This window comes from Nelumbo nucifera, chromosome 3 (genome assembly GCF_055504915.1).
Source record: "Nelumbo nucifera cultivar China Antique chromosome 3, China Antique-T2T, whole genome shotgun sequence".
Classification (NCBI taxonomy): domain Eukaryota; kingdom Viridiplantae; phylum Streptophyta; class Magnoliopsida; order Proteales; family Nelumbonaceae; genus Nelumbo; species Nelumbo nucifera.
In genome coordinates, this window is record NC_142651.1 from 96,813,626 (window position 1) to 96,840,142 (window position 26,517).

At 40.3% G+C, this 26,517-nt stretch overlaps 1 protein-coding gene across 6 annotated transcripts in view; it reads left to right on the forward strand.

Annotated features, from left to right (window-relative positions):
• The window catches only part of LOC104586869 (piezo-type mechanosensitive ion channel component), a 140,016-nt gene that overhangs the window by 22,364 nt on the left and 91,135 nt on the right, over positions 1-26,517 (forward strand). For 4 of the 6 annotated variants that reach the window (XM_010244242.3, XM_088900459.1, XM_010244241.2 and 1 more), the window contains one exon: positions 11,125-11,240. The exons of 1 other annotated variant lie outside the window; for it this stretch is intronic. In XM_010244242.3, coding sequence (XP_010242544.1) covers positions 11,125-11,240 — 116 coding nt within the window. Of the gene's footprint in view, positions 1-11,123; positions 11,241-26,517 lie in introns of those variants that run through there. One more of the 6 variants, XM_088900461.1, reaches the window with a different exon arrangement.

A 26,517-nucleotide genomic window follows, 5' to 3' on the forward strand; every position in this document is an offset into this window, starting at 1 on the left:
GTCGTGGAAATAGAAGTGGTGGTGTCAGGAGTGGACTCCCAAGCAACTGTGGTGGTCACATGTTTAGCAGGGCTAGTGGTCGGATTGGAGGCCGAGACTCAGGGGGAGGTCGGGGAAGAGGAAGGAGTAATACTCAGAGAAAGTGTATACATTGTGGTTTAGAGGGGCACACAGTTAATTTCTACTATGATTTGCGTGGTGCACCCAACACTTGGGCTAACCATGCTAGGACTAAGGGTAGTGACACAATTATTGAAAGTCAGCAAACTGACCCAATCCCCTCCACATCTACTTGTGCTTCTGAGAAGGAAATGGTGAGTGTACCACGTGCAGTATATGAGCAGTTCATTCAAACATCTCAGCAGAACACCGCTACACTTGCCCATTCAGGTATGGCTTGCTTAGCTTCCAAAGACTCACACTGGATCATTGACTCCGGGGCCTCGGACCATATGTCTGGGACTCATGATGTATTTTCTTCCCTTTCCCACTCCTCCACACCTCAAACAGTTACACTTGCTAATGGTTCTACATCTCTTATCTGTGGTGTTGGTGATGTTAATCTCTCCTCCTTGCCATTATCATCTGTTTTATATGTTCCTAAGTTTCCTTTTAACCTTATGTCTGTCAGTAGACTAACCAAGTCTCTTAATTGTTCTGTAACTTTCTACCCTTCTTCTTGTGTGTTTCAGGATCTCAAGACGGGGAGGAAGATTGGTGGAGGGCATGAAGCAGGTGGATTATATTACCTTGATGGTGGTGGTCCTTTAGTAGCTTTTCAGTCATCTCTTACTCCTCTTCAATGGCACTACAGACTTGGTCATCCTTCTCTCAAGGCCTTGAAGTTACTGGTTCCTTCCTTGAGTCATCTTTCATCATTAGATTGTGAGTCATGTCAATTGGGTAAACATCATAGAGTCTCATTTAGTCCAAGAGTTGATAGTCGTGTCTCAAGTCCTTTCTCTTTAGTTCATTCCGATGTATGGGGTCCAATTAAAGTGGTGTCATACAATGGGTATATGTATTTTGTAATCTTTGTTGATGACTTTTCAAGGATGACATGGATTTATCTTATGAAAGATCGTAGTGAGTTGTTCTCTATTTTTCAAAAATTTTATGCTGAAATACGCACTCTATTTGGTGTTCATATTAAAATTCTTCGCTCCGATAATGCCAAAGAATACAACTCCTCACCATTTCAGCAATACCTAGAACATCATGGGATCATTCATCAAACTTCTTGTGCCTACACCCCACAACAGAACGGTGTAGCTGAACGAAAAAATCGACATCTTGAAACTGCTCGATCCTTGATGATTAATATGAATGTCCCAAAACATTTTTGGAGTGATGCTGTTCTCACATCCTGTTTTCTGATCAATCGGATGCCCATGTCAATCCTTGGAAGTCAATCCCCTTTCTCCGTGTTGTTTCCCACTTTATCTCCATTTCCTCTTACCCCAAGAATCTTTGGCTGTGTTTGTTTTGTTCAACACTTGGGGCCTGGGTTAGACAAGCTAGATGCTCAAGCTACTAAGTGTATCTTTCTTGGCTACTCAAGGACTCAGAAAGGGTATAAGTGTTATAACCCAAAATCCCATAAATTGTTTGTGTGCTCTGATGTCACCTTCTTTGAGTCAGTTCCGTTCTTCTCAGATGCTGGGGTCTCTTCCTCTCCCTCTGTGGTTCCCCTTCCTGTACCTATTGTGGACATCCCTCCAGTAGCTCCTGTTTCTATTGCAGATGCACATCCTATGCCTATTACTACTGAGAAGCCGCCAATCACTCAAGTGTATACCCGCAGAAGTGCATCGGGCCCTCCTCCACTTCAGCCCCTGTCGACAGATCCTGCTACTGCTCCTCCTTCAGATCCTGATCTTCCTATTACTCTGCGAAAAGGTAAACGCACTTGTACTTCTCACCCCATTTCACACTATGTTTCTACTGCTCACCTTTCTGCTTCTCATTGCAAATTTATATCATTACTCTCATCTGTTCCCATTCCCAAGACTGTCCAGGAAGCTCTTGCCTCCCCAGGGTGGCGGCAAGCCATGGAAGAAGAACTTTCTGCTCTACAACATAATCACACATGGGAACTCACCGCTCTTCCTTCCGGTAAGCACACAGTTGGGTGTAAATGGGTCTACACAGTGAAGTATCTTCCTGATGGCAGTGTGGAGCGATTGAAAGCGAGGTTGGTGGCCAAGGGTTATTCTCAGATGCATGGTGTGGACTATATGGAGACATTTTCTCCTGTGGCTAAGATTGGTTTAGTTCGGGTGCTGATTTCATTAGCTGCTATGTATGATTGGCCTCTTGTACAACTTGACATAAAAAATGCCTTCCTGCATGGTGATCTAGTTGAGGAGGTGTATATGGAGCAACCACCAGGGTTTGTTGCTCAGGGGGAGTTTGGCAAAGTGTGTAGGCTCAAAAAGGCAATTTATGGACTGAAACAATCTCCGCGTGCTTGGTTTGGCAGGTTCAGTGAAGTGATGAAAGCCTTTGGGATGAAACAATGTCAGGTTGATCATTCTGTGTTCAGCTATAACTCAAAGGATGGGAAAATCTTGCTAGTCGTGTACATGGCTGGTATTGTCATAACTGAGAGTGATAGCAATGGAATCAACAGGTTGAAGAAATTCTTACAGGATCACTTCAATACGAAAGATCTGGGGAAGCTGAAATATTTCCTGGGAATAGAGGTTGCGAGGTCAAAACATGGGATCAACCTATGTAAGAGAAAATATGTTCTTGATCTACTTGAAGAAACAGGGTTGTTAAGTGCTAAACCAACAGAGACTCCTATGGAACTCAATGCCAAGCTGAGTGTTGATGCGGGTGAAGAGTTTGATGATCCTGGAAGATACAGAAGGTTGGTGGGCAAATTGAACTACTTGACCATTACCCGACTAGATATATCATTTGCTGTGAGTGTGGTGAGCCAGTTTATGCAACATCCTCGGGTTCCTCACTGGGAAGCTGTTATGAGAATTGTTAGGTACCTAAAAGGTGCTCCAGGTCATGGTTTGTTATACCAGAGTGGAGGAACTCTTGAGATAGTAGGGTACACAGATGCTGACTGGGCTGGTTCTATATCAGACAGGAGATCAACTACAGGGTATTGTACCTTCCTCGGTGGCAATCTAGTAACTTGGAAGAGCAAGAAACAAACAGTGGTGGCAAGAAGTAGAGTACAGGGCTATGGCTCATACCACATGTGAGCTAGTATGGCTGAAGAACTTGCTTCAAGAGATGGGATTCTCAATTGACAAACCCATGAAACTATACTGTGATAACCAAGCTGCTGTTCACATCTCTTCCAATCCCGTCTTTCATGAGAGAACTAAGCATATTGAGGTTGATTGTCACTTTGTAAGAGATAAAGTGATAAGTGGGGTGATAACCACATCTCATGTGAGCTCAAGAAATCAGTGGCAGATCTCCTCACAAAGGGATTGTCTCGGGGAAGAATAGATTACATTTGTAACAAGCTGAGACTATATGATATATACTCTCCAGCTTGAGGGGGAGTGTTAGAATGCTCGAGTCAGGGGTATTTTGGTCATTCTGGATTATCTACTTGAGAGTGAAAGGTCTATTGTATCTGAGTTTAAGTTATGTGTCCCATCTTCTATGAGGGACAAAATGGTCTTTCCTGTAACTCTATGTTTTTGAATAAATACAAGTGGGTCAGCTAGGGGAGTGTGATTTTTGACTCTCTTCTAGACTGGCCGAACCTTTCTTTCTTCTTCTTCTTCTTCTTCTTCTTCTTTCTCTTTTCTTTCTTCTTCTCTACTTCAACCTAGAATCTGCTAGGGTTTACTAACAAAAACAAAAGAAGAAATATGAAGAAGAGAAGAAGGGGCGGAGCCCCTGTTTCAGACACCAATGCTGAGAACAAAAAAAGCTGAAAAATATGCAAGAAATTAAGAACAAAAGAAGGGGACGGAGACCCTGTTCTAGACCCAGAAAAGTTGGTGAAAAAAGACTAAAATAAAAGAAGAATGTGAAGAATTAAAGAAGGGGCTGAGCCCCCGTTTCAGACACCAATAGTGAGAGAAAAAAAGCTGAAAACACAAACAATTTAAGAACAAAAGAAATGATTCAACAAGCTTTGGGAAAAGATACAAAAAGGAAGAGAAAAATGGGGCATAACCACTGTTTTAAACCAGGAACAAGAAGAAGATTATTTTGTCAGTGTGTGTGGGAATGATGGAGGGTTGTTGTTCTCTCCTCTTCCTCAGTTCGATTCTTTTGTCAAAGTGAAACCCTTGAAGATTATTTTGCTTTTACTTTCCTCACAACAAAAACATGATAACATGCAACAGGCTCTATTAAAAAATCTAAAACCAACCAATAAAATATTATATATTTTATATCTATTTTTATTTAATAAATACTATATATTATATATGTGCTTCAATCCCCTAAGCATGCACTTAACATATATTTTCTTTGTGTTTGGATGAGGCACTCTTTGAAAGGCGTCTAGTTGCCTAGGCGTCGCCTTGACAACTATGGTCTCTATAAAATCATTGCTAAAGTTTTGGTAGGAAGATTGAAATCTGTGTTACCTTTGGTAATCTCCCAAAATCAAGGAGCTTTTGTAGAGGGGAGACAAATAATAGACCAAATCATTGTGGCAAATGATTGTATGGCTGAAAAGAAAGAACAAGGAGGGAGAGGCCTAATTGGTAAGGTGGATCTACAAAAAGCCTATGATATGGTGGATTCATCCTTCTAGTTCTTATGGAAAAGTTTGGGTTGGGTGAGAGGTGGAGGAAATGAATTAAAGGATGTATTAGCTCAGTACACTTAGTGGTTCTAGTAGGTGGAGTAGCTAAGGATTTCTTCCTAGCAAAAGAGGATTAAGGCAAGGAAATCCCATTTCTCCCTTCCTTTTTATATTTGTGGCTGAGGTGTTAAGCAAAATGAGTGTAAAGGCTGATCTAAATAATTTGCTTAGAGAATGGAAAGTTGGTAGGGAGGAGGTTGTTGTCACCCACTTACAATTTATAGACAATTTAATCATCTTTTGTGAGGATTGCAATGAATCTAGTGTGAGGAACTTGAAACATTTAGTTAATGGATTCCAAAGGGTATCAATGTTCAAAGTGAATTGGGGGAAGAGTTGTGTGGCAAGGATTAATATGGGAGAACAAGATATTCAGGAGGTGGAAAAAATGCTAGGTTGTGAGGTTAGGAGTTGGCCCCTGGAGTATCTTGGTATGCCATTGGGGGGTAACCTTAGGTTAGAAAGTTTTTGAAAACCGGTAATAGGAAGGTTCACAAAAAAGTTAGCTTTTTGGAAGAGGAGTTACATTTCTATGGGAGGAAGAGTTACTCTAATTAGATCCACCTTAGCCAACTTGCCTACCTACTTCCTTTCCACTTTTAGAATACCGGTTAGAATTGCAAAGAATTTGAAGAAAAAATATGAGAGATTTCTTGTGGGAACTAGGGGACGAAGGAAGAGATCATCTTATAAAACTGGAACATGTATGCAAACCAATGTTTTAAAATGCGGAGGCGCGAGGCGTTCCACTACCTAGAGGCATGAGGCGTAATTCAGAACGCAAGAGGCGTAGGCCTCCCGAACACAAGGAGGCATAAACCTTCTTAAGAGGAGGGGGTTAGGAGGAGGATGAAGAGGAAGGGGGGATCTCATTTTTTTCTTTATTTTTTAATAAAAATCTTTTATATTAAGAAGAATAAAGATGCATAGCAGTAGTTCAAAGGGGCAGGGGGCAAACCATTTTCTTTCCCCTTATCTTTTCTTCCCTTCCCTTTCCTTTTCTTTTCTTCCCTTCTCTTTTTTTCTTCTCTTTCCTTTCCTTTTCTTTTCTTTTCCTTTCCTTTCCTTTCCTTTCCTTTCCTTTTTTTTCTTTTTTCTTTTTTTTTCCTGTATTTTCATATTAGGTGTGCATGAGGCGCAAGAGGCGTACGCCTCTAGCACACCTCATGAAAAAAGCGCAAGAGGTGTATGCCTCTTGCACCTGAGGCATACCTAAAGAATTGGGAGGACTTGGAATTCGGAATCTAGAAAAGAGAAATACAACTCTACTAGGAAAATGGCTCTAGAGATTTCCTTTAGAAAGAGATAGATTGTGGCACTAGGTCATCGAAAGCATTCACAGTATGACAGAAAATGGCTGGGATGCAAATTTAGCACCTCATACTTATCCAAGATCCCCTTGGAAAGCAATAATAGAGGTATTGCCAACCTTTCTTAGTTTCACATAGTTTGATGTGGGCAATGGGGAGAGGGTCCTATTTTGGGAAGATCTTTGGCTTTGGGATCTACCACTGAAACAACAATTTCCCTTACTCTTTTCTCTTTCCAATTACAAGGTTGAACCCATCTCAAAATTTGGTTTACCATCAGAACTTGGTATAAATTGGGATTTTGGGATAGGAGAGGTCTGAGAGATTTTGAGCTTGATTCCCTTGTCTTCTTATTGTCAAAGTTCGAAAATGTCTTTTTGGACCCTAACTCTCCAGATGGAAGAATTTGGTTCCTTTCGCCTAGTGGCCTTTTCTCTTGTGGTTCCTTCTTTAACCTTTTTGTCTAGTCAAAGCCTTTGGGGGAAGTTTTCCTGGTTAAAGAAATTTGGTGCAAACCTATTGCTCCTAAAGTACAAGCTTTGTGTTGGGAAGTGCTCCTTGGGAAGATCAAAACCTGTGACTTGCTATAGAAAAGAAGGCCAATAAATGCCTTTCTCCTCATGTGTGTACCCTTTGCAAGGAAATTGGTGAGACCTTTCCTCATTTACTTGTTACCCGCCCTTTTGTGGAGGACAGTTTCTTAAGGCAACAGAAGAGAGGAAGAGTTATGTGAACAGGTTATTAAGCCAAAAGAGCAAGGGGGTCTAGGATTAGGAAACATTGCCCTAAGGAACACCGCATTGTTGGGTAAATGGTTATGGAGATTTCCCTTCGAAAGAGATAGGTTGTGGCACAAAGTAATTGCAAGCATTCATTGTCTAGATTGCAATGGCTGGGATGCTAAATTGGCTCATCATTCCACTTCAGCCTCTCCTTGGAAAGCTATTCACGAAGTCTACCCTATACATTCTCTAGTTCCATCTGTTTTGATGTGGGAAAGGGGAATATAATCCGTTTTTGGGAAGACCTTTGGGTTGGGGAATTACCACTTAAAGATCAATTCCCTGACCTTTATACCATTTCCGACTTCAAGAATGAAACCATTTCTAATTTGGGTGTGGCTTCCAATTCAGGTATCAACTGGAATCTTGGTTTCAGAAGAGGCCTTAGGGATAGAGAGTGTATCTTGTTGACTGAACTCCTTGGAACCTTGCAATCAGTTTACTCAGACCCCAATTTGGAGGATTCTAGATTCTAGGTAATCTCTTCAGATGGGCTCTTCTCTTGCTCCTCTTTTTTCAGTCATCTTGCTTATGCTAGGCCCCAAGGGGTAGTTCTCCCAGTGAAAGAAATTTGGAGCAAACCTACTCCACCAAAAATCCAAGGTTTCTGTTGGACCCTTTTCCTTGGTAAGGTAAATACTTGCGACTTGCTGCAGAAAAGGAGGCCATCCACTAGTCTCTCTCCTCATGTGTGTTTTCTTTGTAGGAATAGTGGAGATTCCCTCTCCCACTTATTGATCTCTTGCCCATTTGTACGTCGTATTTGGGAATTTTTCTGTTCTCTCTTCGGTTGCAGATGGGAGCCTCCCCAAGAGGTGACAGACATTTTCAATCCTAACTTCATGAGGCAACCAAAGAAGAGAGGGAGAATTATGTGGAAGGTTACCAAAAGCGGCTATTGCTGGAGTATGGGAGGAAAGAAATAATAGAATTTTTGTTGGAAAATCTATAACTTTGGAAGAGGTCATTGACAACATAAAACTGAGGGTTGCATTGTGGATAAAAACCTTGGACAGTTTTCAAGTTTTCTCTGTAACTGACATCTAAAGGACATGGAAAGAGATAGCACAGTCCTCTAGGGGCAAGGAAACTATAAGAGTTGAGTGGAAACCACCAGAGGTAAACAAAGTGAAACTGAATTTTGATGGAAGCTCTATGGGCAACCCGGGAGTGGCAGGAATTGGGGGAGCAATCAGAAATGAAGAATGCAAGATGTTGGGTCTATATTTAGGACCAATTGGTATTACAAACTCAACAAAGGCTGAGTTATTGGCATTATTACAGGGCCTCTGATTGGCAAAGCAATTGGGTTTTTGTCAGGTGGAAGTGGCGGGGGACTCAAAATTTGTAATATCTTGGGAAAAATGTAATGGACATGTCCCATGGGCCCTCAAGTATACCTTCAGAGAAGTGGAGAGATTAGCAAAGGGTATAAATGGTGATTTTAGGTGGATCAGGAGGAGTGCAAATGGGTTAGCAAATACTTTAGCCAAACAAGGGGCTGCAAGGCAGCAACTATATTGGGCCTGATTGTAACTTGGGTTGTAATCCTTGGGGATGACTATTGGGTCATCATTCTGTAATTAACTCCACATTTTAATTTATGAAACAATCTTTTTGCTGATAAAAAAAAGAGTTATGTGGAGGACAGCAAGAGCAGCGCTGATCTTGACTGTATGGGAAGAAAGAAATGGGAGAATCTTTAATGAGAAGAGCAAACCAAAGGAGGAGCTGTTTGAAGCCGTAATAGTAAGAACAGCACATTGGGTCTCTTTCAATAATTTTCAACAAATGACATGATAAGATCCTGGACTGAAGTGGCACAAACAGTTAGACCTGCAGAAAGTGTAAGAATGGTTTGGAAACCTCCATCTTTTAACAAATTGAAGCTTAACTTGATAGGAGGTGTTTTTAGATACCACGAAGGAGTAGTGGTGGCATTATTTTCAGGACAATTGCTTTGGAGATTCAGTACAAGCTGAAGTGATGGCTGTCTTACATGGATTAAGGCTTGTTGTACAATTTGGAGTAAGGGAATTGGAAATGGAAGGAGATTCTCAGTTAGTCATATCTTGGTCCAAGAATCTCGGATCAGCTCCATGGAAATACAGACATGCTTTTAGGTGGCGAACTATATTTGGCAGTACTACTCTTTCCTGTGGCATGCCGGATTTTCAACCTTCCTCACCTGCAGAAATATTTTCTTCTTGGCCAAGGTTTAGAGGAAGCAAGAATGATTTGGAGTTGTATCCCCATCCCTGTGTTCTGGACATTATGGAAGGTTGAAAGAATTATTTGGAGTTGTATCCCCATCCCTGTGTGCTAGAAAAAGTAGGAGTAACGAGGAAGCATGAATTATTTGGAGTTGTATCCCCATCCCTGTGTGGTAGACAAAGTGGAACAGCCACCACTTTGACTTTTGGATCTATTCTTTCTCTCTTCCCCTATCCATTCTTTTCTTTCTTTCCACTGGATTTTACTACAATCATCATCATCATCTAAGCCCTGTCCTAATTATATGCTTTCTTCTAAACCCACTTGGGGTGCATAAACACTAATTATGTTAATGATATCCTCACCTAAAACAAGTCTAATTAAAAAGTCTTTTATCTTCAACTCTTTTAACATTTGAAATTTCATTTTTTAGATCTTTGTCTAGTATCCTCTTACTCCTACTCCATTTCTATTATTTACTTCTTCCATGTGCCATAGTTTGTAGACATCAATTTCTTTAGCTTTTTCCTCTTCCATTTTGTTTTTTGTAAAAGATGCAATATTAATCATTCTCCTTTTCATTGTTAATACTAATTCCATTGTCTTTTCTATTAATGTTCCTATATTCCAATTGGCCAATTGAATTTGTGTTTCTTTGACTAACTTCTTTGACTGCCTTTGTCCAAAAGGATGAGGAAACCCTTGCCTATTTCTCTCCACAACTGGATGTTGTTGTGGTGCATCACTTTTAGGGAACGCATTGGCATGCCTTTGCCCATTTCTCACTACACTTGGGTTAAGGTGTAGCACGTAGCTTCCAGTTAAAGGCCTAGCATAAGCATGAAAAGACAATTTAGGATCCATGACCATAAGAGTTTGGAAAAAGGTTCTAATAATGACTGCCAACTTGGTACAACCCTCATTTATCTGGGTTTGCGACCAGCAATGCAAGAAAAGCTCACAGTGGCGGAGTTATCACTAATTTTTTTGATCAATAATCAATCATTTTATTATATTAATTAAATAAAGGGAAAATACAATCAGTGCAAAGAACATGCCTATAATGTTTCCTTCTTCATTTCTGAAAGCACCTCCAATGTGTGAGGGTCCAAGAATTTCAATGCTACTCCCATTAAAGTTGAGTTTTATATACCCCCTCTCTGGTGTGGGAATTTGATCATTTCTCATTGTGAATGGCCTACGGATGACACCTACAGCTTTCTATTTATTTGTATTTCATATTTCTATTTCTTTTGATGAATATCTGTCGATTAAAAATGTGAGAAGGCTAAAATGATCATTAGAAGATGAACTGCCAATTTACATAGAACACTTGTCTACAGCACTTGCTAAGGAAATCATGATAGGCTAGTGTCTCTGCTATTACAGAAACAGGGGCAACAATTAGTAAGGTTTGCTGGGTTAACTCCTGGATGAGGATGAAAGTTCGTTATCCATCTGCTAATGACTAACCACTTACCTTCTTTCACACCTATTAAAATAAGAAAGGAAGCAAGAAAAAATCAAGGTTATCCAATGGAATCTTTGCAATTTTTCTTCTCCTTGAACAGTGCCACTATTGACAATTAATACTGCTGCTAGAATCTTCTGCAGCCAGATCATTTGGCTCTACTCAGCTGATGTTGTCCATTTTGACTTTGTGTTTTGTGCCCATGGTGCACTTGGATTCTGATCTGACAAATGAGGACTCCAGTTCAACAACTACACTATTTATACAGCTTTAGAAGGCCCACATAGAAGCAAATGCTGTATGATTCCTTAGGAGAGCATTTACCTTAATTATGAAGTCCAACTCTTTTATAAAAAAATATGCATGTCCATGCATTCCTTCTTTTGTTCAGTTTCTCTAGGGATAACTAATGAGAGTGTTTTATTAAAAAGAAAGAAACAAATAGAGTACTTTTCTCTCTGTATTGATTTATTTTTATGTGTTGATCTATGCACTAACATGGTTTATGTTGTTGGTGTCCACACATTTTCATTGTTCTTTTCTCATCAGTTATCCTGTGTCAAAGGCGATCTGGAGGAAATGGATTTTATCTTGTCCATGCAAGAAAGAAACTTGACAGAGCAACTTCTTCCCTCAAGGCATTCATTTTTCATTCGTGAATCCAGGTAATTAACAACAAAATGTTTGTTTATGTTATACTGCCAAGGATAAAAAAAGGTTATTACCCAGTGCATGGTCCTGGGCCTCCTGGCATCCTAGGTCTTGGGAGGAGTGGACTGGTTATGGACTTAACCTTAATCATGTTGGCATGAAATGGCTGTTTTCAGAGTTGAACCTGTGTTCGTGCTTGTCAACTAATGGTTTTACCATTGCATAGAAATGGCCCCTTATACCATTGAGGGTCTCCTTCCATAATGCTAACAAAATAATATCCAGTTATCCAAAAACATCTATAGTCATCAACTCCATAATGGTTGATTCAACATTACCTTTGGTCTGATTCAGCCAAGGAGATTTGGGATGGTGTCATAGAAACTTATTTTCAAAAATTGAATGTTGCTAGGGCCTATAAATTGAAGAATGATGTCAATAGTTTAAGTCCCTATGGCAGGGGATTGATGTATTGGAAATGGTGGTTTGAGAAAGTAATAAGGATGCTGAGATTTATAGAAAGTTGATGGAAAGGAACAAGGCTTTTGAGTTTCTCACTAGACTCAACCCTGAGTTTGATGTAACCAAACAGAATATTTTGGCAAAGGACGAAGTGACTCTTGCTCAGGCATACACCATGGTCAGTAATGAAGAGAGCAGGCAGTAGGTACAATTACAGCTCCACCATTTTCAACACATTTTGCACATGCAGGGATGAAGTCTAAGGGCACTAATGAAAAGAAATAAGTGATATGTGATCATTGTAAGAAGCTGAAGCATACTAAAGATACTTGTTGGAAACTACACCTAGAGCTTCTACCACAATGGTTCCGGAATAACAATAATAATAATGAGAAGATTGGGAAGACTGGAAATGCAAACATGGCTACTATTTCAAAGGATGAAAAAGGGTGTGGTGGTGAGAAATTAATCGAGTAATTGGCTGTTGAAAAGGCAGAATATGAAAAATATGGAGGCTGATAAACCACCTGGAGACCATAGTTGCAGGTTCCAACTCTTTAGGCAACACTTCCTCATCCGCCTTTGCGCACTTAGGTATTTGTACTCTTGCAAATCATGCCACTATGTCAGGTAATTGTAGAATTCCTTAGATTATAGATTATGGTGCTTTTGATCATATGACTATCATGTCCAATCTTTTTAGCTTATACCAATTCCTTTTTGGCCGTGAAAAGATATATCCCTTGCTCCTATTTCAGGTAAGGGGGAGTGGGGGACATCAGTACCTCAGTCTCTCTTGTTTTATCTTCTGTTCTTCATGTTCCTAAACATAATACTAATCTTTTGTCGGTTAGTAGTTTAGCAGTCTTCAGGAACTGAATCTCGGAAGATGATTGGGAGTTGCCATGAGGGGAATGGGATATACTAGCTGTATATACCTGACAAGAGTCTAGTACCACCTCAAGGAATTGTTTTGGAGTCTATTTGATTAGAGTCTATTAATCGAGTCATTCTATGTCATTTACATTTTGGTCATCTTTCCTTTTTTTCTTCGAGTCATTTGCTTCCAGACTTTTAAAGCAAACTGGAGGAATAAAATAAGTTATCTTTCCTTTTTTTTTCTTCGAGTCATTTGGTCATCTCTCTTCTTCCTTTTCTTCCATCTTCTTCCTCCATCACTTCTCTCTCTTCAATCTCCTTTTCTCCTATTTCCTTTCTTTTAATTTAGATTATTGTAGCTGTGACTTACAACTTTCATAACCCCATTCAACTTGAAAAGCAAACATATTGAGGCAAATAGACATTTTATATGGGTGAGAGTAGCATTTGGATATGTCTGTCTAGCATTTGTTGTTTTAGAAGAACAATTGGCAAATATTCTCACCAAGAGAGTTCCTAAGGCTAAGTTGCAACACTATATAAGCAAGCTACGCATGATCGATATCCATGCTCAGCTTGAGGGGGAGTGTTGAGATATTGAGTCGGACAACTCCCTAGTTGTCCCTTTCTTTATTTCTTTGTTTTTTTTTTATTATTGTGGGTTTTAGTTATTATGGGCCTTAGGCCCCTTTTGTTGTGTTTATTTATTTTCTTTCTCTTATTCTTATTAACAACCACCCTACTAGGGGCATTTATGTAACCTCCTTTTTAATTATGATAGATCGAGCTAAAAGTGAAGGGGGACTGGGGCTGGTGAACTTGAAGAAGAATGAACTCTGTTAGGGAAATGGTTATGGAGGTGGTCCAAAGAAAAGGAGAATCTATGGGCTAAAATAATCCTAAGTATTCATGGGCAAGAGGCAGCTGGCCGGGATCCGGGACTATCATCTAGGGCTTCAAGAGCTTCTCCTTGGAAGTCCATTCATGCCATCCTTTAGTCTTTTCTTCCCTTCATCAAGTATGATCTTGGTTCTGGTTTGTCGGTAAATTTTTGGGAACACACTTGGGTGGGGGATTTTCCTTTGAAAGAGCAGTTCCCCTCCTTGTATGCTCTGTCTAGGTTTAAAAATGAACCAGTAGCAACCTTTGCTACCCTATCTAATTCTGCTATTGGTTGGAACTTGGGTCTTAGAAGGGCTCTCAGAGATTCTGAGTTGGAACCCATTTTGAATTTGCTTAAAATCTTGGATGAGGTAGCTCTTGAACCTTCTAGTGTGGACTCTAGGGTTTGGTCTCTTGTCCCTTCGGGTATCTTCTCCTGCTGCTCTTTTTTCAAAGCATTGACACAGCCTAGTCCGGTACCTGGGTGTTCTTTTCCGGTCTGGGAAGTTTGGGGTAGCCCTATCCCTCCTAGGGTAGGTGCTTTTTGTTGGGAAGCAATCCTAGAAAAGTATAACACTTGTGACATACTTCAAAAGAAAAGGCCTAATTGGTGTTTATCTCCGCATTGGTGCATCTTATGTAAGAAGAATGGTGAAAGCTGTTATCACTTGTTTCTTGCCCTTTTGTTTTAGAGATTTGGTGTTGGTTCTTTTTTTTATTTGGTTGCAGGTGGCCCTCCCCTTCAAGCGTGCAAAGCTTGTTTAGTTCCACTCCAACGAGGGGTTTAAAGAAGAGAGGTAAAATTTTGTGGAGATGTGCTAGAGCTGCTATTTGTTGGACGGTCTGGGAAGAAAGAAATCAAAGATTATTTCATGACAAAGAAAAAAGCAAGGAAGCCCTCATAGAAATTGTTTATGTTAGGGTGGCACACTAGGTCAAGTCTTTGAAGCTTTTTGAAGCCTATTCAGTAGGAGACATCATTAAAAACTGGGAAGAAGTGGCTCGGTCAGCTCCTATGTCTAGTGCTATTGAACCTGTTTGGACTCCACTAGATTTGGGTTTCATCAAATTGAACTTTGATGGTAGCAGTGAAGGTAATCTAGGCCCTTTAGGCATAGGTGGTATTTTCAGGGATGAAGAAGGTCGAATTATTGCTATGTTCTTAGGATTTATAGGTGGTATTTTCAGGGATGAAGAAGGTCAAATTATTGCTATGTTTTCAGGGATTCTCTGAGAGCTGAAATCCTGGTAGTTCTAGGAGTAAAAATAACTAAGCGGTTGAATATTAGTAAGCTGCTGGTGGAAGGAGACTCTCAATTGATTGTTAGTTGGTTGCAGAAGGAAGAGTCTAGCCTGTGGAAGTTCTCAAATGAGAGAAAGAAAATCAAGCAGCTAACTCAGAATATGATTGTAAGGGTTCAATGGGCCAAGAGGAGCACTAATTCCATGACTGACACCTTGGCTAAACAGGGGGTGGGAAGATCTAATTTCTTTTGGGCTATATTGTAATAGGTGTTTTCAGTTCTGTAAGTGAGGGTTAAGATTTCTTACCCCTCCAATCTGGTTGTAATTTTCGTATATTTTTAATAAAATTACTGTTATTGATCAAAAAATAAAAATTCTCCTTTAAGACTCCTTAATTAAGCTAGAACTACATAAATGCCCCTTTGAGTTGCACAACCATGTGTGGCTGCATAGAGTTGCACAACCATGTCATCACCAAATAATTTTCCTGAATCCACTTAGTATAAGTGGGATCCTCCTTGGTTGGTTCCTTCACATCGCCCAAGGTGTTTTCAACCATGCTGCCTGAACCAGCCCCAAAAACACCCTCCCCTTGGCTTTTAAACTCCATTAGAATGCTTCCTAATTACTATACCAATCGGCCTACTGGGTTTGTAGTAGATAACAGGAGGGTTCTGATTTAGAAACCCTAATTTTGTGACAGTCGGCCTATTGAGACTTGTTAGCGTAGGGGTATTTCTGTCTTTATACCTTGATTGATGTTGCTGATCTGTAATGTTGTGTTGAAATATGTGCTCTTAACTTAAGTAAGGGCACATAGGTCTTTTCAGTCATGTTTTAATAATAATATAAATACTTACTGGTCGATTGGGAGAAGGCGGGTTGACTCTTTCAGTTCGAACCAGAATTCTCTCTTCTCTCTTTCTCTCTCTCTCTCTTTCTTTATCACTTTTTCTTCTACATAATTGAACTCAGTCAGACCGAATTTTTTCTCTCAGCCACCCCGTTTTGTTGTGGGGTGTAGGTAGACGAGGTCTGATGTATAATGCCGTGTTGGTCCAGGTATTCCTGAAATGATGAGGATAAATATTCGCGGTCATTATCAGAACGGAAAACTTTGATGTGGGTACCAAATTGGTTACGAATCTCAGCATAAAATTTTTGAAAAATGGTAAACAATTCACTTCTTTCTTTCATTAAATAGAGCCACGTCATCCTTGAAAAATCATCCATAAAAATGACAAAATATCTGTATCCATTATATGACATTACTTTATAAGGACCCCAAACATCTGAATGAACTAAAGAAAAAGGACTCGAGACACGGTTATCAACCCTAGAACTAAAGGGAACACGATGGTGTTTCCCAAACTGACACGACTCACAATCCAAAACAGAAAGCTGACTCAAGGACGGAACCAAGGACTTCAAGACTTTGAGCGACGGATGACCAAATCGGCAGTGCCACTGGAGAGGAGAAAGAGATGACTGGAGAGCTGTTGAAGTTCTACCACCACCACCATCAAGATAATACAGTCCACCTGCTTCATGCCCTCCACCAATCTTCATCCCCGTCTTGAGATCCTGAAAGACACACATAGAAGGATAAAAGGTAATGGAGCAGTTAAGTGATTTGGTCAGCTTACTAACAGACATAAGGTTAAAAGGCAATTTAGGAACATACAGAACTGATGAGAGGGATACAAGATCTAGGTCAACATTACCAACACCACAAATTGAGGATGTGGAACCATTAGCAAGGGTGACAGATTGTGATGTTGAGCAATGAGATAAGGAGGAAAACACACCTGGAGTTCCAGTCATGTGATCGGAGGCTCTAGAGTCAATGATCCAGGGATTGGGTGTACATGCCAGACAAGCCATACCTGAGTGAGCAAAAGTTGCCGTGTTCTGCTGTGATTGGATAAACCTCTCATATTCATCACGGGGAACACTCACCATCTCCTTCATGGGACCATCTGTGGATGTAGGAGGCAACTGGTCAGATGAATGATTCTCCTGTCTAAAGCTGGAACTTGAGTCACCGGTCGCGGCATGATTGGCCCAGGTTGAGGGAGGACCATGTAGATCATAACAATAGTTGATGGTATGTCCATCCATACCACAAAGAGTGCACTTCCTCGGGCCTGAGCTATGTCCTCTTTCATGGGCTTCCCCTGAATCTCTGCTCCCAGTACGACCACCACCACGATTATGAGTAGACCCACCATTGCCACTTCGGACATATGTAGAACCACTACCACTACCACGACCAAACTGAGCTCCCTGAGCTCCACCTCTACCACCACGACCTCTCGATGCAGCAAATGCAGATCTATCCGAGATATTAGAGTTCTCAGTAGATCCGATAGAAATCCTCCGAAGTCGAGCAAATACCTCTTCTAGGGACGGAAGAGCTGATCCCCCTAATATCCGAGCCCATACTGGTTCATATTCAGACTTTAGTCCCACCAAAAATCTAGTCACATCAAGCTGCTCTCTCTGTTGTTGCTGAATCTTGACATCAGAAGTGAGAGGATGATAGACATTCAACTCATTACGTATGTTCCTCATGTTGGCATAGTACTCCTCAAGACTCTGATTGCCCTGTTGCAGATTAAAGTACTCTTGATAAAGCTGATAAACTCTGGTTGTATTGTCCTGCCCCGAATACAATTTCTTCGCATGGTCCCACACATCTTTGGCAGTATCAAGGAACATGAAGTTCACACTAATCCTGGGTTCCATATTGTTCCACAACCATGTGATGATCTGAGCATCCTCTTGCTCCCAGTCTTCATACTCGTGAGAGTCAGAGTAGGGTTTCTCCTCTCTGATCTGTTTTACCTTCTTCTTTGCCTTCAGAAAGACTTCAACGGATTTAGCCCAAGGCACATAATTCTCTCCATTTAACTTAATGGAGGTCATCTAAACATTCAGGTAGTCTGTAGGCACCATCACACTAGGTTTATAATCATTATTGTCTCCCATTATGTTATCACCAATTCTGCACACTTGCTGAATTCTATTATCACTGAGATCTGCACACTACACACCACTAGGTCACACCTGTCACACTGATTGCAGCACTAATTGTTGCTGGAATGTGTGCTCTTTACACCACAAACCCTAGATCACACTTGTCACACTGATTTCAGCACTTGTTGTTGCTGAAAAGTGTGCTCACACCACAAACCCTACCCCTACAACTACCTGAAATCTCACCACTATATGATCATCTCTTCCTTCAAAATGCACAAAGAAACCAGCATAAACCCTAGCTCTTACAGGTTGAAACCCTAGCATATGGTCTGAAACACACCTCCTATTTAATCCATAACAGATATCATGCACTGAAATCTCTTACCTTATCGCTGAAGTAACACCCATACGAGCAGGAGAGCAATCCACACACAACAGCCGCTTCACACACAACAGCCACTGCCCACACAATTCGGCCCTCTATTCTTCCTCTACTAGGAGAGGGCGATCTCAGAAATCACAGCAACCAACCACATACGACCTGACTGGAGGCATAGAGACCCCCAAGGGAAGAGGGCGATCACTCCTTTTCAGCCCTTTCCCTTATCTCCAATCGAACACAGAAAAAAAAGAGGAAAACCCTAGATAGGGTGCGTAGAGAATGAACCCTAGGCAGACCTGAATTATAACAAGACTGAATTGTATCAGCCCTGTTAAAAGGAACTACTGGATCTTCCAAAGAGCAAAGAAAAATAAAGGGAGAGGAGACAAATCTGATTACCTCCTTGAAGCAATAGCAACCCTGAAACTTGAGGGTTTTCTCTTAAACCCTAAAAGATGCAGAAAGGAAGGTTTTTTTTCTTAACCTTACCTCTTATATCAAGAGACCCTTGCTGCCCATTTCTGGTAAGGCTTGAAAACTTACCAGAAAATTCTGAGAAACTCTGATCTTGATAATCAGCTTCAGTCTTGAATAGCAGAAATCGATCTTGAACCAGAATTCTTCTGAAACTTTGATCACCACCTCTAGTCTTGATCAAGAACTGATTTGATCCTCTTCTCTTCTAGTTATCAAAGATCTGATCCAATCTTTGGACTGTTGCTGTAGATAACCTCCAAGAATTAGCCGAAGGGAGCTTTCTCTATTCTTCCAGCTCTAGGCGGTTCTCATGTGGTCGGCTGGATCAAACTCACATGAGAAGCTTTGAAAGAAGAGAATGGTTGGAGTGCTTAAAACAGCCGCCCCACTTCTTAATTTATATACATGGTTTCCTAATTGTAAAAGAACTTTAATGCTTACATGGCAATAAAAGATACGATTAAAATAAAACTAATCCTAGATAAGATAGAATAAAACTTATCCTTATCCTACTAGGAAAGCTGATCCTAATCATTTAAATCTAAGTACATCTCAGGGTGTCACACGAATACTCTCAATGTGGGGTCCACAGTTTCCTACACCCAACATGTATCTCTGGTGTGCCTTGTCTTCTGACAATGAGTGCACCAAAGTTTACACTTGTCGTCCATTCTCTTTTGAGAATCACCCTTCTTAAAGGAGCCTCCGACATTTGAATCTGTACATCCTCGGATAGCTAGGGCAACCGGCTCCCCCTCTGCACAATTCATCACACTTTTTCTACTTTCTTCTAACTGGACTAAGGCGTAAACCTCCTGAACTGATGGCAAGTCTTTACTTCCCAAGATCTGAACTCTAATAGATTCATATGAAGGGTTCAACCCCAAAAGAAAAGCAAATACTCGTTGCAGAGAAACAAGTGACTTGTATGCCTTTGCATCTTCATCACATTTTCAATTCACATTTTGATAGTGATCCAGTTCTTTCCAGATTGATGTCAGATATGAGTAGTACACTGAGAGACTCCTCTCCCCCTGCTTGCAAGTAGGGGATTCAGCTTGTAGTTGGTATATCTTGGCATAGTGCCTTTGCTCTGAATAAGTAAATTTTGCTTGTTCCCATATTTCACAAGCTGTTTCAGCCTACATGAATGTCTTCCTTACTTGTGGCAGCATGGAAACCAAGAGCCATGCCATCACCATACTATTTTCTTGGTTTCACCTATCATATTTAGCACTTTCATTCTTCAGTTTCTTCACTTTTCCATTAATATATCCCATTTTCCCCCTAGCAGTGATGTAGAGTTTTATTCCCCTAGACCATTCAAGGTAGTTTAGTCCAGCAAAGAGAATTACAGCCATGGAAAAACTAATATCCATTCCCCCACTCACTCCATTTTGACTTCCTAAAACCCCCGAAGTAGCAGAATTCTCAGAGGACATGGTCAATGTAAAGAGACTGGGCCGAATGGGCCCAAGCATCTTCTTTTGTAATATCTTTTTTTTTTTAATTGTTGGCTAATGTGCCTGTTATTTCTTTCTGTTTAATCTCTTTATGTTACTGCCTAGCTGGTCGCCCACTTAAGGGCATACTTGTCATCACTCTAATTTTTAATTCTTAATAAAAAAAGGGTTAGAGGAGAAAGGGGAGATAATTCAACTCCTTCTCCTTCCTTCTCTTTTCACCATCTTCTTCTCTTGTATTGCTGCTCTTACTTCTCTTCTTCCTTTTTTCTAATCTTCAAATTTACACCTAATATTTGAGGACTGATTTGCATCTTGGTATCAGAGCAGGTCTATTTCTTCCTTTTTCTCTTTCTTCTTTTGCCATACACCCTTAGATTAAGAGAGTGTATGGAGAGATAGGTTCTCTATAGTATAGAGGATCTCCGGCCTAGTTGGTAGAGGGTTTGGAGAGTTTAAATCTGGCTGGATATTGCCAAGAAGCAGTGCTGTTCTGTTGCTGCCCAAAACCTAGCCGATTAGAGATTTTCGAAGGTACCAGGTAAAGGTGAAGCTTGAGTGTGGTGCTCTGTGCTTGGGAGGTGTCTTGTGACTCCTGAAGGAGGGTGGTTCAGGTTTGGAAGAGATTGGGAAGGTCTAGTAGGAGTGGCTGCATTTTCTCTCTTCCTCCCCAACAGATGGACGGAGTAAAACCCTAATTTTCAAGCATCTGAGTTCTGGTTTGACTTCAAGTAAGTTTATACAGAAAAAAATTCTGTTTTTTTGATTTTCGTTTGATTGATGGAGACATACAGAAGTGAGTTCAAGCAAGTGCCGATTTCAGGCCTTGGCTCGGTAGATTCCGTTTTGACTGGTGTAACCACAATCAAGCTAGATGGGACAAATTATCTTGCTTGGGCACAGTCTATAAGAATTTATGTCTGTAGTAGAGGAAAACTCGGGTATCTCACAGGTAGTAAAGTGAAACCCGAAGAGACAGACCCTGAATTTGAAAAATGGATGCAAGAGAACTATACTGTCATAGGATGGTTGGTCAATTCTATGCAACCTCATATAAGTCAGCACTATCTCTGGATGTCTTCGGCTATGGAGATACGGGACAATGTTACTGAGACCTATTCACAAAAATTGAATGTAGCCAGAGTATATAAGTTGAAAAGTGATGTGAAGAACCTAAGACAGGGGGAGAAGAGTGTAGCAATCTACTACTCTATACTGAAATCCCTATGGCAAGAAATTGATGTTATGGAGACAGTTGTATGGGAGAGTAAGAATGATGCTGAAATGTATAGAAAGTTGGTGGAGAGAAATAGGGTGTTTGAATTTCTCACTGGACTCAAACTTGAGTTTGACATCATTAGGCAGAATATCTTGGCCAGAGATGAGGTTACTCTTTCACAGGCATATGCTATGATAAGTAGTGAGGAGAGTAGGCGGCAAGTTCAGTTGTAGGGTTCACCTATAGAACATTTTGCACATGCTGGAATGAAGCCAAAGGGCCCTACTGAGATAAAGGAGCAGATATGTGAATATTGCAAGAAACCGAGGCATACAAAGGACACTTGCTGGAAGATTCATCCTGAGCTTCTCCCTGATAGGTTTAAGAATAACAACAGCTCTAAGAAGGGCAGTTAGGTAGGAAAACCTAAGACAGCTAATGTTGCTACAGTACCTGAAGGGGGAAATAAGGAGAGTGAAGATAAATCAACCATTGAGCAGTTGGCAGCAATGAAGGCGGATTTTGAAAAATATGGGAGGCTCCTAAATCACCTGGAAGCTACAGTTTCTTCAGCTCACCCTTCCAACAACACATCATCTTCATCAGCATTTGCTCACTCAGCTTGAGTGGGGAGTGTAAAGAGACTGGGCCGAATGGGCCCTAGCATTTTCTTTAGTAATATCTTTTATTTTATTGTTGGTTAATGGGCCTCTCTTAATGGGCCTGTTATTTCTTTCTGTTTAATCTCTTTATGTTACTGCGTAGCTGGCCGCCCACTTAAGGGCATACTTGTCATCACTCTAATTTTTAATTCTTAATAAAAAAAGGGTTAGAGGAGAAAGGGGAGATAATTCTACTTCTTCTCCTTCTCTTTTCGCCATCTTCTCTTGTATTGCTGCTCTTACTTCTCTTCTTCCTTTCTTCTAATCTTCAAATTTACACCTAATATTTGAGGACTGATTTGCATCTGTCAAAAAAGAATTTCGGTCTCAATACTCAACTTAGGTCCCTCCTTACACAAAAAAAAAACTTAGCTCCACACAAGTAAGCAGTCCACACACACACACACTTTGGTTTGGACTCAAACTAAGCACAAAACAGCACCAATTTCCAGAAAAAAAGGCAAGATCAGACTGATTTCAGACCTGTACAGGTTAACAGTCCCAACCTACCAACCTTCCAGAATGTCTAAGTACACTAACCATCAGGAGAGATCCTTAAAAACTTGTAATCATACCAAAAACTGGGGATAACAGGTCATCCGTGACCTATAGTCACCTTTTCACAGGTACAGGAGCACATGATCCAAGAAAAAAGAGGTATAAACCTCACAAAGGTCTGACAACATTCAGCAGCCCAGATTCATTTGATTTTTCTCTTGGTACACGACCAAGAATGATAAAAGAGAAAAAAAAGGAAGGACTGTACCAGTCATAGATCAGTTTTGTTCAGCCCGGATTCAGTTTTTTGTTCCGCTCAGATTCAGCAAGTCGAATTAAAAAAAAGTGTTGTTCGATCAGCTCTCAGAATCAGTAATCCTGCTCTGATACCATCTTGACAGTATAAAGTCGACTGGAAATAAGAGAAGGGAAGAGAGGAAGAAGAGAGAAGGTAGAAGAGAAGAAGAGAGATTGGCGACAATGGAATAGTTCTGGCGGCGCCAGATTATATTAGTATTTATAGGGTGACTAAAAGAAAGGGAAAAAGACCCTTGTGCCCCTTCTGTAAATAAAGTAATATAACAGCAAATAAAAAAGACTTTAAACCGACCAAACAGACCCTATCAAGACAGAAAATAATAAACAAGAAATAAAATAAACTATTTCAACAGTCACACACACCCAAAAAAATATCCAAGTACGATAAACAAAAGTCACCCTTTACCATTCAGCACTACACCACATGCCACACAATGAAGTACTGTTATGACGACACTGCTGCTGTCTTGGGTTCAGCACCAGAACACCCTACTATTGTCATGCATATTTAGGCATAAACAGAGAAAAAAAGTTCATATGCATACCTACCTATCAATCAACACTGCCACATGGATGAAATCCAGTCCGAAAAAAAAGAGAACACACTTCACTATTAGCCGGCTAGAGATTTCTGTTCACACCTGTCTGCAACCAGCCCTCTTTGTGTCATCGATTAGAGGGTTTCTAGCAAACCACCACTGCGACCACCACCAGAGCAACTGGAGGCATATTTACCTCCAAGAAGGAAAAATGACCACTTCTTTTTGGTCCGTTATCGATCCTCCAATTCGTTTAGGAGTTACTTCAAAGAGAAGTTCTGATATGGCGATCTCAAGAGGACGAAGGGAGAGAAAAAAACTGAGTCTTAAACTGATTTTCTTGAGCTTTGGTACGATGTGAATTATTCGATTAATCCTAGTTCAGTTCTAGGTCTGAAGTAAGTAAGAAGAGAAGAAGAAGAAGAAGAGGAAGAAGAAGAGAAGAGAAGGAGAATGGGTTTGGTTTGAGAAGAAGAAAAGTCACTCTCTCTCAGCCGACCGACCCACTTTATATTTATACTCTTTGTATTAGATTATGAAAGATGGATTTGTCCCTCATTAAGTATGGGACACACAACTTAAACCTAGACAAAATAGACAACTCAACCTTAATTAGATAGACAAAAGACTTAACTACCCTTCTAGTGTCGATTCCAACACCCCACAAGCCTTTGAAACACTCCCCTATTGGCTAATAACTCCTCTTCTGTGATAGATAACTTACGATTTGCATCAATAGGTGTTGGAGCAGGTTTGGCACCAAGTTTACCTATCTCAGTTAATAAATCCAGCACATATTTTCTTTGCCAAATAAAGATCCCATCATTCGACCTTGCCACTTCAATACCCAAGAAATAGCGTAGTGCACCAAGGTCCTTAATTTCAAATTCAGTATTGAGGAAATGCCCAAGTTTCCCAATCTCCTCCACATCATCTCTAGTAACAACAATATCATCATCATGAACAATGAAGATAGTAACTAAAGCATCTCTCCTCTTCACAAAGAAGGTGTGATTAGATTGGGTCTGAACATACCCAACCCCAACAAGAGCATTATGAAACGTCTCAAACCAAGCTTGTGGAGATTGAGCCCATAGAGAGATTTCCTCAGTCGATAAACCTTCCCTGCTAACACCTTACCATACATGTCAGGAGGGAGAGACATATACACCTCTTCATGAAAGTCACCATTTAGAAATGTATTTTTCACATCAAATTGATATAAAGGGCAAGACAAAGAAGCTGCTAAAGATGAGAGAACTCAAATAGAATTCATTTTGGCAACGAGAGCAAAGGCTTCTAGGTAATCAACCTTCAACCCCATAGTCTTGAGTATAACCCTTAGCAACTAGCCTTGCTTTATACCTCTTAATTGATCCATCAACATGGTATTTAATAGTGCATACCCACTTACAACCTATTGGCTCTTTCCCTTTAGGCAAATCAACAACCTCCCATGTGTTATTCTTACAAAGTGCTTCCACTTTGGCTCTTATTGCATCCCTCCATTCTGGTTTGGATAATGCTTTCAACACATTTTTGGGTATGGATGAGAAGAAACAAAGGCTAAAAAGGAACAATAAGAGGGAGATAACAAGCCATAAGAAAGGTGGTTAGAAATGGGAAGGTTAATGTCTGGTATAGTGGGTGAATGCAAGTTAGGAAGTGTTGGATCCGTTGCCTCGGCTATGATGGGATCATGAGAGGTCCAAGAGGTTCTTTTCGGTGGTGGGAGAACAACCTATCCATGCGTTTACCAAAGATAAACCGTCATTGGCTGGGCCTGGGGGGTAGACAAAGGAAGACTAGTAGGGGAGAAGAAGGAACATTAGAGGAACATGAACTAGAGAAGGAGGTACTGTAGAACTAGGAATAATTAGTGACTCACCAAAAATGTCACTAGGGATGGGAGCTGGAAGTGGAATATCAAAAAAAGGGGACTCTCCTCTTGAGAAGGAACTAGATAAAAAGATGACTCATCAAATGTGACATCCATGGAAACAAACCGGGTGCCACTAAGAGGATCATAACGGTGGTAAACCTTCTGTGTGGAGGCATACCCAAGAAAGATAAATTTCCTGGCCTTAGGTTCATGTTTGTGTCTTTGTGAAGTAGGAATATGTACATAGCAAGTACAATCAAACACTTTGAGAGGGATAGAGAATATATCCTCATTAGGGAAAAGAAGACTAGAAGGAAAATTGTACCCAAGGACCTGTAAAGGCAAATGATTAATCAAATAAGTTGTTGTAAGAGCAACATCTCCCCAATATTTTATAGGAAAGTGAAAGGCAAGCAAAACGCTTTTGGCAATTTCAACAACATGTTGATTTTTTCTTTTTAGCTACCCCATTTTGTTGAGGGCTGCGAGGACAAGAGCTTTGATGAATAACTCCAAAGTCAGCAAGATAGGTAGAGAAATCCTTTTCAAAGTACTCCTTAGAATTATCAGATTGGAATATTTTGATACGGGTTTTAAATTGAGTGAGAAGAAGTTCATGAAATTGTTTTATTAACTTTGGGACCTCATCATGTGAACACATCAAATAAATCCATGTATATCTGGAAAAATCATCAATGAACAAAATGAAGTATTTATAAGCCCCCATAGAAGGTATATGGTATGGGCCCCACAACTCAGAGTGCATAATATCAAAAGGAAATTTGGATCTTTTATTACTTAAGGGATAAGAATTTCTAGAATGTTTTGACAATTGACATGACTCAATGCAGACTAGAAAGACCAACACTTTTAAACAACTACGGAAATAAATGGCACAAAGAAGAAAAGGACAAATGATCCAAACAAAAATGACATAACATAATTTTATGAAAAGACTCAAGCATAGTTGACTCGAAAGCCACCCTTTGTGATGATAACTGGTTCTTTTCAGGCACGTCAAGCAGGTATATCCTGTTCGCCTCATGGCCAATGGCCACTTCTAATCACCTTCTGAGACTTTAGGTCATTGAAAACACAACGTGGGGAAAGAAGGTTATATTAATAATTCAATGGTTTAGTCAAACTACTAACAAAAAGAAGGTAGGTATTAAGTTTACGTACATGGAGGACAGAAGGTAGGGTAAGGGTCTTGGTGGCTCAAATGTCTCTATTTCCAGAAATAGGAGCAAGAGAGCCATCGACAAGGGAAATCTTATCCCAGCCAGGTAAAAGCTGATAGGAACAGAAAAGGTTAGGTATACCCCTGATTATTTCTTCAAAGTAGCAAGATTTGGAAAACGGAAGTGTCCATATGTGTATTAGATCTTATCATAATAAACA